General features: G+C 39.5%; 1 protein-coding gene across 2 annotated transcripts; it reads left to right on the top strand.

Moving 5' to 3' along the window:
- The first annotated feature begins 10,573 nt into the window (after positions 1 to 10,573).
- Positions 10,574 to 12,501, top strand: LOC139351385 (putative ferric-chelate reductase 1). Of its 2 annotated transcripts, none has more exons than XM_070993260.1 (7): positions 10,574 to 10,587; positions 10,798 to 10,841; positions 10,989 to 11,180; positions 11,311 to 11,406; positions 11,688 to 11,820; positions 11,983 to 12,147; positions 12,247 to 12,501. In XM_070993260.1, exons 1-7 carry the CDS (start codon positions 10,581 to 10,583, stop codon positions 12,288 to 12,290), a joined length of 681 nt encoding a protein of 226 aa, XP_070849361.1. In that variant the 5' UTR covers positions 10,574 to 10,580; the 3' UTR covers positions 12,291 to 12,501. The 2 variants fall into 2 exon arrangements, with proteins under 2 accessions (XP_070849361.1, XP_070849362.1); XM_070993261.1 differs by lacking the exon at positions 10,574 to 10,587 and adding an exon at positions 10,710 to 10,725.
- Positions 12,502 to 12,966: the final 465 nt, after the last annotated feature.

The following is a 12,966-nucleotide window of genomic DNA, read 5'->3' as shown; positions in this document are numbered from 1 at the left end:
ATTTTAATTTTAGCATGTACTATAACAAAAGTTGCTGTATTATTATTTGTTGAAATAATGCCAGTTTCTTCAATAAAAGTGGTTTCCTTCTTATGATGTTCTACATTTCTCAGTTATGAAAAGTACGAACTTGACATCCAGCTGATCGGCAGAGGGAGGAGAATGTCTAAGCAGGGGATTCAGGAGGTGGATGACGCATGATCATCTTGTGTTGAGAGACTAAGTGAATAATTCACACAAGACGGAAACAAAATGTTGACAACCCTGCCTGTCCGGCTTTCAGAGTTCCCGCAAATGAATTCCTCTGTGTCAATCACATCTCAGACAACATATTATCAACGAGTAAATTATATACCTAGTGTGAGCTACAACCACGACACCCGTGGCAGGTAGCCAAAAAAGGCATCGGGTACCTTTAACGAGAAGGCAATGGAATTGAAACACTTATTGATGTTGATGTTGGGGCTGAATCGTTTGAGGTTGTTACTGTAATTTGTTACTGTAACTGACGATACCCTAATGTTCACACTAAGCCCCTTTTAGTCTATATTAAATCAGTGATTGTATTACATGTTTACGAGGCAACGTTGGTCATACTACAGAGTGATTTATTGCTTGTGTATAGTAAATAAGACAAACTAATTATAAAAAAGAATTGCATACAGAATCCCAATATTGGTATATATTAAAAAAAAAAAAGTAGAAAAAAAAATCACAATTACATCATTTCCCGTATTGTTCAGTCCTCTTTACCATCTATGTTTATGTGTTTCATGAGGAAGTATCCAAAAAGAACTCTGTGAGATCATCCCACTAAAATGCAGGCTGACACGTAAGGAGCACGTGTTTTCCACTTGTTCACCAAAAAGAGGAACTCGAAGTAATGGGCTGGTGGCTGCTAGCTTACCCTCCAGCCCGGGCTAGGGCTTTAGCTAAAGGCATCGGGGTGGACTTTCTACTGCCCCTTTAACTTTAGGACTGATTCATGTACAGAGTGAGGACTGTAGATTTTGTTCTCTTAACAAGAGGATCCCTTTGCAGCCAGTGTGGACAGGAAAAACAACCAATTAACCTTTAATGTAGACCTGCGTCTGCAAGTACTGTATAAAGATATAGTTGAAAAAAGATGAAACTAAAAAATAAGCAGGAATTGTTTATACTTTCAGCATGAATTTGCCTTCATGCTTCAACCATATAGGACTCTGACTCACAAAAATACATTAGTATTAGAGTATGGAATAAGTAAGATGAAACATACTTCTGAAATTGTGTGTGTGTTACCTGCAATAGCTGGAAGAAAACAGTTTCCGTATTGCACCCAGTTGTATCTCTGGCCATCTACAGAATAAGAAGAGTGTAAATTAATGAAATTAATTAAATCTATAAGCTCTTTCACATCACACAGGCTCATTTGATCCACTGCTAATATCTGAAATATAATGATGCATTTTTAACATTTAACACACAAATACACCAATTCATCACAGCTCATTACAAAATGCAAAGGATCAGAGTCATGTGATCTGCCAGTGGCTACTCTGTGTCTACAACTGTGTTTCCTGATTCTGCATAAACAACACATCACAATGCATGAGCTACATAAATGTAAAAATCCACCCTAAAACATAATTTAGTCTTTTACGTCTGACTTAAAAAACAATTGAGAATCTTTTCAGAGTTCCTCTGTTAAAGTTTTACTTGTTAAAGTAAAATTAAGCTCATAATAATATCGAGATAGACAGGAGACACTGCGGACTGTACAACTGCTTCACCTGCCACAGCTTCAGGTTTGACAAATCCATCACATCTATGGCATTTTTGCCAAATGGAAAGAATAAGGTTGTGAATGTAAAGGGCTTAATTAGTTACATTATTTGACCTCTTCCGTTCAGTAAATGTCAAACATCACTCAAAGCTGCACTGTAATTTAAAACTAACGAGCGTACTTCTGCAATGACTTGCGCACGCTTTCATTGTGTAACTACATAATTGCAGTATGTAGAAAATGTGGATTTTTTAAAAATACTTTCCAGCTGTCTGTTGCACAGCCTGCAGCCCCAGAATTTCTAGGGATTTACTCTAATGTGACGCAGCATATGCTCCAATCGTCTGAATTCAACTAAAATATCTTAAACCACTTGTATTTATACACTTCTATTTTTTTAAATTTTCTATCTTTTAGTCATTTTAAACTCATTTGACATCACTGTAAAAGACGGCCCACCCCCAGTGATTCTTTGTACAAAGCGTGTCTCATAATAGTAGCGCTAGGAACGCAGCTACGGTGAATCTTTGGAAAATCTTCATCTTGATCGTCACTACTGACAGGCTGAATGAGTTACCCACCAGGAATGTAAGTGTTCGTGAAGGAGGAGTAAATAGTTTGAGCATTATGGAACTTTACCATCATGGGTTACATCTGTCATCGTAAAAGGTTATCCTTCATTCTAATTTCACAGCACAGAATCATCTGCTCCAGCTTGTTGGAAGCGCTGCCAAAACAGGCTTCATCAAACATCTGACAATTTCCTCCATCAGAGCAGCCTTTGTTCAGTGAGCAAACAAAGGTGTCTTCTTAAAAAACACGCTTTATGAAGGCATATCTTGTTTTGCCTTGATTTACCCATCTATATGGATAGGGTGCTTTTTATTTTTGTTAATTTACCTTTTACCTAAATTACCCTATTTGGTTTGTTATCGTGGTTTTCAATCTGTCGTTTTATGTCTACCATTCATGGAAACTACAGTGCATTAATGATGAAAGAAAGAAGCACAGCTAGACAGGACGCAAACAGACTTAACATAAAGAGAAGCTGTGAGGCCACGCTGGGACCCTTGTGGATGGAAGAACAAACAGGAAACTACAAGATCAGTGCTCTCACATGAACTGAAACAAAAGAGCCCGTCCAACCTCGAGCTCAGGTAGACGGTTTATTTGCCTGTCTAGGATGCAGATGTAGCCTGGTCTGTCTGTCTCTCTCTGTCTCTCTGGATGGTGACAGCTCAACCTTTACTCAGCCACGCTGTGCATAAGTAAACACCTCTCTTTTCCGTGGTGACACGGATGTGGTGAAATCATTTCTTTGCTTGTCACAAAAGTCAACAAGTGTCGTGTAACATGGGCTTTAGAAATTAATTTTCTATAGCATCGGTCTACAACGCGCACGTGCATATGCAGATTCATGGAAGTATGATTTAAGATAAGATAAGATAAGATAAGATAAGATAAGATAAGATATACCTTTATTAGTGGGGAAATTTCAGGTATTACAGCAGCAAGAGTGGAAAGCAAACATAGAGGGCATCAGTAAAGACATTAAATATCAAACCAAACAATATAAACAAGGAATAATGAAATATGAACAATCAGTACTGATATTGCACATTGAATGATAGTACTCCTGACTGGAGTAATGATAGTGAATAGGTTCCTGTATTGCACATAGGAATTGATATATTGCACCTTAAGTTGAAATTCACCTGAGCAAATATTTTCACAGTATGAATGAACACAGTTAATGTATATTATAGTGCAGTCATATTGAAAGTATTGTGAGCGTATGGTCTACTGGGAGCACTGCTGGTTGTAAAGTCTGACAGCTGCAGGAAGGAAGGACCTGCGATAGCGTTCCTTCACACACTTTGGGTGAAGCAGTCTGTCGCGGTGGGAGTCGTTCTCAATCATGGATGACAGCTTAGCCATCCTCCTCCTCTCTCCTACCACCTCCACTTACGTCTGCCTGGACGAACTTTTATTCAACGGTAGACTCTAAAGACCTTTTTTTCTGGCGGTGGTTCATTACTGGTTTATGTCAGTGCAATCTGAATTCCATTCAAATATGTCAGCCTGGTTCTGCGAATGCCAGTTAAATTAGCCTGTCAGAATTAATAGATGTTGACAGGTGACAGATCGTAAATGAGAGCAGGACTGAGACAAGAGACCAGAGTTAAAGAGAAACAATAGGGGTTGCAGATAAGCTGGCTGCATGAAGAAACTCAACCCATTGTGGCAGAGATGCAGATGAACTAGCAGGGCTAGATTTTTGTGGATTCATTATTCTCGAAACTGTGACTGGACAACCCCGGCCTCAGATTTCACATTTCAACAGCATCAAAAGCATGCTGTTGCAAAGCATCCTGTTACAGATCACAAATCCTGAGCTGAGTATTACCTTGCCTGTACTCAGCCACCTGCGTGGCACAAATTCACTTCAATACACTGACGCTGACAACCAGCAGTTGATTATATACAGCGTCTATGAGGAGCAATTTAAATTTACGAGGCTAAAATGTGAAGTTAAATGAGGTCAACGATGTTTGACTGATCAACTTTTCACACGGGTTTGCACATTCCTCGACCATTCTGCCTCATCATGAAAGCGTTCATTCAATCGTTCACAACATGATGTGTTTTATGATGATGTGTTTATTATGTCGTTGGCGGCAAAAAAAGCGGTCTGAACATTAAAGACAAATAAGGTGGCAGAGAGAATAACTACAGATAATTCAAGGTTTTATATTGTCGGCTAAACTAGACTGATTGATTGTAAACGCGGTCAAGTGTTTTCTTCTTTTGCCTCTGAATCAACTCATAGAAAGTTAGAAATGCTTTAAAGGACAGCTACAATTAAAGTTTCCAGCTGCAGCCAATATAATTATTTAACGCTTTGCAAACATGTTTGGGAACATAAGCTGAAAATGTGCAAAGCATCCACACCTCATCACACGAAATCTGTTGTTAAATCTGAAATTTGTACAAATAAGTGCAGGTAACAGGCAGACTGCCACGTTATTATCTCGCCTCACAAATATCACCGTTTGTTTTGAAAAAGATGACTATGACCTGATAAACAAAATTCCAAAGTAAACTTGTTTTTTGTAAGTCGTATTTCATGAGAGATCAATTAAAAGCACCTGTTAAATCAAAAAGGATTACTACACAGACCTGGCAGCACTCCTTATCACTAAACCTGTTCCAATACATTATAGCCAACCCTTTAATGGAATGCACATGAAGTCATTCAACCACAAATTACAATGAACCCACAACCTTATTATCTATAGACTGTTTCACACTGCTGTGTTCTTGATTTAGGTGTATGAGAGTTGCACCTGTTTCAGTTCAATTGTCAATAAAAATACTATCTATCATGTGTCCATAGTCTAACCTTTATGTCAGTTGTAATTTTGGCCAGGACTTTCTCGTAAAACGGAGACTTCCTGGATAAATAAAGATCAACAGCATATAAAAATAAGAGTGTCACTAAATTTAGGTAACACTTTAAAATACGGGACACAAAATCATGAGTAGTTACTGAGGAATGAGAAACAACCTGATGATTAATGAATCGTTAATGAGTATTTCTGAGTAACTGAATCGAGGACTGTATGCTGTACTGTAGTAGGTGATCAGTTACTAGAGAACGGACTTGGAGGCGCTATTTGATGAATCATGAGGCCATAATTAGTTCATGATTATGCGTGAATCAAAATAATGACCACAGTCACAGGAACTATCTTTGTCCCTGAGCAACTCTGCTCAGTGGCTGAATAGTCTAATCCAGGGTGGACGGCACTGCACGACAGACAGGAGTCACAAAACCGGGGTCATGTAATAACAAGGTTGTTTTTTTGTTTTTTTTAACCAGGAAAATCTGACATGTTTAAATTTCTCCAATGACAATGTCTGGCGAAAATAATCCCTGTTAGCGGCGATTGCTGGAGCAGTGAAAGACGAATCAAGCAGGCTTTGGTGAGTTTTGTTTTGTCTCTGTCAAGTTTGAACAAACTGTGTTTTACCAAAAGTCTCTTCAAAGGAAAGGTCTGTCTCTGGATAGTTTCCATGATGTTGCCAGATGTTCAGATTAACAACCAGAGCCTGTCAACGGCAAACAGAAACACTGCCAAACGCCCTGAGGGATTACACTGTAGCCTGTTTGGCAGCTGCCGGCTGCAGTGTTCTCACTCAATACCGAATCAATTTCAATAATTGTTATTGGCAAGCTTTGACAAGAAATTGACTGTTTGTACAGAAACAGAGCTAATTTTCCTATGCTGAGTACAGTGGATAACTGAGGCCGTCTCCCAGGTTCAGGTTATCACTTAACTTAGATTCAAGACTGGTGACAGCTATGCATCATTGCATCTTGTACGAAAAGGCTGGCTGGGCATCTCGAACAGTCATTCATTCATTCTGATGTCATTTACACTTTGCATTAACGTGTTTTCAGGAAAACTGAGTGTGTAACATACCATTAAATCTGTTAAACAAATGGAAAAATATTTGGATTTATTAACCAACTGTGCGGCACAATGATAAGTGGGCCAACAATATAAAAAACCCTATGCTCTGCTATTTGCTGCTATTTCTCTTTCTGTCACTTCGGCATATATACCAGGCTAAAACCATATCTGATTCAATGCTAACTTCCTTCAATCACATGCTGTGCTGTACTGCTTGGATATTTACACAGGAAAAGGGAGGAGCAGGTAAATATTTGGTTTCTGATATTTGCATACAGTTTTAGCACAGTGTAAGCATACAGCTATTCTTAAGGCTGAGTGCTCCAATATACTAATCTCCCTCAGAGGAAATGGATTTCCCATGATAAAGCTCCGCTATGCTCCTACTGAAAAATGCAGACAGACTAGTTGAGGATAGTTACTTAGAGGCAGCAGGAGGAGAGAAATGGGGCCCTACACACAGTGCTTTATAGGAAGAGATGAATTCTGATTTTCAATGACAAATCTAATCCTTCAGCTGATGCAGGACATGCACACGCTGTGCCACACAAGTCTGAGTCTAAAGCAACCTCTGAGGCCGATGTCCATCCAGGAGGTACCTTGTTGTTATGAAGAGCACTCAGATTCGACCGTGAGAGAAAAACCGATCGCAAATGTGAAATATGGTCACAATCTCCCAGAAAAGCGGTTTACAGAACATAATGATGTCACTGACCTTTGACCTTCTGGATATAAAAATGGTTTCACTTCATTATTTTATCCTCAGATATTTGTGTAAAATTCTGTCATAATTAGTGTACGAATTCTCGAGTTGTTATGTCTTCACAGTGACCTTTGCCCTTTGACCACCAAGACCTAATCAGCTCATCCTCGAGTCCAAGTGAACGTCTGTGCCAAATTTGAAGAAATTCCCTCACGGCGTTCCTGAGATATCGTGCTCACGAGAATGGGACAGACGGACAACCCAAAAACGTAACATCTGTGGCCACAGCTGTCGCCGGCACGGAGGCAAAACAACAGGCCTCACAGACAATCCACTGGAAATAAATCAGTCTTTTCAAGTGTTCTCTTTTTCTTATCGTCACCCAAAGCAGAAAAAACCCTCGGTATCCATTCATCCACTCATACTTTCCTCATGACGTCTTTATCTTGTCATGTGACCGCAGTGACATACCTCATGTAGTATTTCTGGCACGGCATGCTGCGTAAGTATCCAATTGTTAATCAAATATTTTAGTCAGTGTATTAACGTACTTATGCCTGATTCACCAAATGAATATGCGCTGAAACGACACAGTTTCGCATGAACCGGAATCCATCTCTGCCATGACAACCAAACAGGTGTAACACAGCAGGGCCGTTACGGAGACAGATTATGACTCACGGTTCGCGCCCTTGCTTATTCTCTTTGCATCATTTGCCATTCTTTTTGTTCTGTTTACTACATACTATTTACTATTTACCCATTTACATCGGTCTATTTTGTAATTATATTGCAATATCCATATTGTCATTGTCAATGTGTTACAAACGAAACGGGAGGTTTTCCAAAGTGGATGGTTGGACAATTTCCTGATCCAATGAGAAAGGTAAAGAAACACAAAAAAAATCCAATTTGAGGTATGAGTTCATCAACGATACGGCATGATGTTAAATTTAAAGGTAAGCACTTAGGCAGCAGAACTGTTTTCCTGCTTTCCAAAAAATCCTTTATCCAATCATGTGTTCACAAAGCGGTGAACCTCGCTCCATCCTTGCTTGTGAACGACTGAGCCTTTCCAGGATGCCCCTTTCAGTCGACATCTGTCAACTACACAGATCCTACACTGGAACAGACTCCAATTCTTTATTGTTGCAGTATATATCCAACACCTACTTAAGCCAGTAGAGATGAATCGATGTGTAGAGCATATAATTTCCCAATACATAACACTTCTGGACATTTACAGTAATGCTTCCCTGCATGCTCATGATGTCCACTTGCAGGGAGTGTGTGGCGTGTACTTTTCTTCCTTAGTTCTTTGATAAAACACTGCATTTCAAAAGTCCCCTCCTGTGATCACCCTTATGTAATGTGCAGAACTGAAGAATCACCACTGACAGACAGACTGACAGTTCAGAGCTGTCTGGACTTGCCTGCTTGATGGTTAGGGAGGGTTGTTTTTAAGAAACTGCTCAACACAATGGTGATACTGAGGCGTATACACGAGCCTGCACTGCCACTGACAAACCAGTTCTTAGCATTGTGTTGGCAGTCTCATATTTCATACACCAAGCTGTGCTACCTCCAACATGCATGTGCACACACACACAGTTACGTTGCCTTAGTTTCGAACATTGTGAGCTTTTAAGACAAGAAGATGTCTCAAGAAGTCATTTGCACTGGTGGAGGTATGCGTGCAGAGAGCTCATTTAAAGGGATGGAATTTGCAAGTCGTAGGCACAAATGCAGATGTTTTGCACTTTGATTTTAAACAAGCAATATATGCTTGTTTTTTGTATATATTCTTAGCAGAGCATCAGAGCATTTCACTTGTTTCAAGCTTTTCTGTCCTTAATGATCTTAAGAAACTTTTTACTGAGATTTAATAACTTGTTCTCAGTAACTTAATGCTTGAAAATACAATTGTCAGAATTCAAAAGCTGTTTGATCAACACAGACCTCTTGAAGTCTAACTACTTTTAAAATAACTCTGGGTTCTATGAGAGTAGATTTTTATTTTTTGATATGGAGCCATAGTTAGTAATATTTCCCCCATTTTACTGCTTTTTTCTTGTTTGTCAAAGCTTGTTTTTTCCAGAATTGGCCCTGAAAGAGGATTTGCACTTTACAAATCACCATGTTACAAATCACTACTTCCTATGTCTGGATTACCTCCAAAATCGAATAAGTTAATCAGACTAGATTGATCTGTCCACTCAAATTTCTGGAGATTCATGAAGCATACCTAAAGCTTAAAACCCTTAGTATTATATGTTGTATTTTTATATTTTAGAGTAATTTCATTAAAAACTAAGAAGACACTAGACAGTTGTTGAAAGTTGTTTCCTTGTCTTCATCGTGTGAGGTCTCAAGGAAGTTATGCATTTAGAAAATAAACTCTAGCACAAAGAGGGTACAGTGTGCAGTGACATGGCAAAATCCATGAGTGCTTCCCATCACACGCCCTAAAGATCATGTTCTCCACCCCACCCAGTAGAAGCATCATCCAGGATGTCAGAGAAGGGTTTTTTTTTTTTTTTTGGACTCTGATGTCATGATCCCTTGGTTTAAATAGCGAGTGAACAGGTGTCACATCATTACCTGGGACCTCATTAAGATCATCAGACCTGCCAGCAGTTCACCTATAAGCCACAACTAAGAGTAAAACTACACAGGATCTTCATTTCAAGGAACTGCACCGCTTTTTGCTTCTTAAACCCAGTTCACCCTTCACTGGAACTAAAGAAAACACCTACTGGTAGGCTAAAACAGCATATATGCCAGACATAAATTTCTTTATGTTTGGTCAATACTTGTTCTCAAAGGTTTTCTGACATTACATCAGATTTTCAAAACTGTAATTATCAATAGCAGTTAATAATCATAATATGATTAAGTAAATAAATGACTGCTATGAGTATTCCAGCAATTTTATATTATATTCTAAATTCTAATTTGATTATAAAATACATTCATGAATTCAATATTACTAAGTTACTGATTTCCATATTGATTCATTTTTGTATTCCAATACATATTCACCTTAATGATATATTAATGGTTCATAATTTCAATTTGAAAATTAAGTTTTGGTTTTCAAAGGGTATGGTATTTATACTCTAATGCAAATGTAATTAAAGGCACTATCATGAAATATGGCTCCTCTTTAGTAGCATCTACTGTATGTTCTGCTCCACAATGTCCAACAAGAGTAGCTTGCCACTAGACCTTGGTGATATGCTCATGTAACTTATAGATAAGTTTTAATGGTATTATGTTTACTAAAATATTTCACCTTTAAATGTTTTCTCATACCTCACCTGATACAATCTCTGCTACCAAATAACTAAGTGTAGAAGTGTCCCATAATGTCTTTTAACAGAACAATCTTACCCTACTTACTCTAGGTATGGACAATAGACTATTCCTTGCCGTCCTGTTTGGGACACTGTCCTGGATATCTGTGGCTGGGGCCAACAATGCAACAACTACGCCAGCTGCGACAATGACAACACAAATGACATCAGCAGGCAACAACATGACAAGTGCGCCAACTGCGACACAAATGACATCGGCAGGCAACAATATGACAAGTGCGCCAACTGCGACACAAATGACATCGGCGGGCAACAATATGACAAGTGCGCCAACTGCGACACAAATGACATCAGCGGGCAACAATATGACAAGTTCGCCAACACAAATGACACCAGCGGGCAACAATATGACAAGTGCGCCCACGGCAACACAAATGACACCAGCGGGCAACAATATGACAAGTGCGCCAATGTCAACACAAATGACAACAGCAGGCAACAACACAACAGCAGCACCCACCACGGCCAAAACAGCAGCTCCCCCACTAGAGACCAACACCACAGTGGAAACTCTTGAGGTGTGTGATGCCAAACAACTAATAGAGAAGCACAGTGGAATATTGTCGAACAGAACAAAATCGAGCAAAGTTACTTTTATTGATAGTTTTGAACTTCACCAAATGAACATTTACCACCCACTTAAGTGTTTCTTATCTCCCTTGCAGACAACTATTTCTAACACAGGATGTGGGACCGAACAGCTCTGTGCAGCTGAGCCTTCTTCATGTGACCCTTCCAGCCCAGGATCATGTTTCTTTCTTGCTGCTAAGCAGCAAAGCGGTCAAAACTTTGAGTTTGGGCTCGCAGGAGAGTCAGACGGCTACCTGGCTGCCTCCCTCTCACCTGATGGCACACTGGTATGTCAAGTACTGTCACCCACCCACAGATGAAAGTACCACAAACTCTAACTCAGAGCCAATTGTGTAGTTTGTTTGAAGTCAAATGTGTAAACAGGTTTCATTTACCATTTCTGGCCTTGCAATGCAGGGAGGTAACGACACAACCTACATCTGTGCAAACAACAACGGTGCTGTCAAGTTCATTGGTGCCCTTCTCAACAATGGCAAGCTGACTGAGAAAGAGGTGAGTTCTACTTGCTTGCTAAAACTGATATGAACAGTGAAAGCTGATCTGGTGCGTCTATGAATCTAAGTTCCGTATTTAAACTCCAATTTTGTTCTCCACATCAAATACTGAACAGTCAGTCAGGCTGCAAGGAATGCCACACCTTGCCTTTTCAAACCTGCTCCTCAAGCAATACCAAGGCAAACATTAATACAAATCATCACCATCTGCATGATATCTAAATATTTGTGATATCAATACACTCATTGTCTTCTTTGTCATCTGTCTTTGCTCTTCAGCTGAATGTGAACTCTGTAAAGGGCAAGGTCGATGGAAAAACAATCCAGTGCACATTTGCTGCCACAGTACCAGATGCAGTGGCTAGAACAACAGGTTTCTCACTCGCAATCTCCACTGGACCTTACGACAGCAGTAAGTTAACATATTAGAGATACACACTTACACACACATAATATCATTTCAATGGGTCAACCAAGACTCACTGTCATAAACACTCTCATGGCTAATATGTTCATATTTTCCTGTGCTAATACAACCTATCAGTGATCTTGTTTCTTTTGCTTGCACTTTCAGATACAGGTAATCTGGGAGCCCCGAGCACCCAATTAAAGAGTCCTGTTGTTGACCTGGGAAATCCTAGTGCCACCGTGACCAATGAGATTGCCGCCAACACCACCGCATCCCCGAATACCACGGCCTCTGGCTACTCTTTTACACTAAAGCAACCAATGACGCAAAGTAAGCATGAGAGATGGGAATGTTTTCCAAAAAGTGTCAGGAATTGCATGCGTTTGTAGAATGCCTAATAAATGTCTGTTCTTCCACCTTCCCTTATAGCTCTGCTGATCTCTGCGGGTGTGCTGGGTCTGGCCATGCTATAAGGAAATGGAAACCCCCATCAGAAAACCCTAACTTCCCTATTCATATTACACATGTGCTACTGAATATAAACTGTTAAATATCTGACAGGAGGTTTAGGATACACAATGCAGCCCAGATTATTAGGATCATGCTTAAGTTGATGTCAACTCACTGCAGGTGGACGTAGGAGTGGCGGAGGGTAGTCACTCTTCTACCGCCTTTTGCAGACTGCTTTCACATCTGAAGAAACAAACAAATTCATTAATTTTGAGTTGAGTTTTTCATTTAATGTTCAATGTAATACATTTTTGTTTGTGTTGTAACCATAGGACTACTGGATTTCTGTCCTAAAATTTACTTAATTGAAGGAAAATACATCAACTCTGTCCCATGTGTGAATCAATCTTTGAATGGGATACAAATGAGATGCACTATTAAAGTTTGAACCATTAAGATTAATCAAATATCAAATCCAAATAATTTAACCAGTACATGGCTTTCACCAGTAGGTGTCATGCTTTAGACAAATTTGGGGTTTGGGGTCTGGTTACCTTTTAAGCCCACATCACTACAGTCAGGCAAAAACCTCATGACTTGGGGACCCCAGCTAACTGAGATGCTACTGTTGGAAAAAATCTTCTGGTAAATTTCAACGGAGGATAAATGGAATTTTTTTTGCAAAAAAGTTGAGGCACT

Source organism: Chaetodon trifascialis, chromosome 23 (genome assembly GCF_039877785.1).
Source record: "Chaetodon trifascialis isolate fChaTrf1 chromosome 23, fChaTrf1.hap1, whole genome shotgun sequence".
Classification (NCBI taxonomy): Eukaryota; Metazoa; Chordata; class Actinopteri; order Chaetodontiformes; family Chaetodontidae; genus Chaetodon; species Chaetodon trifascialis.
This window is presented reverse-complemented; position numbering and strand designations above follow the sequence as displayed.

What these genes read in the sequence shown, in the direction of transcription:
- LOC139351385 (XM_070993260.1), top strand. An exon ending in CCACAGTGGAAACTCTTGAG is followed by an intron (nt 10,842 to 10,988) that starts GTGTGTGATGCC and finishes TCTCCCTTGCAG; the next exon opens with ACAACTATTTCTAACACAGG. An exon ending in CACTGGACCTTACGACAGCA is followed by an intron (nt 11,821 to 11,982) that starts GTAAGTTAACAT and finishes TTGCACTTTCAG; the next exon opens with ATACAGGTAATCTGGGAGCC.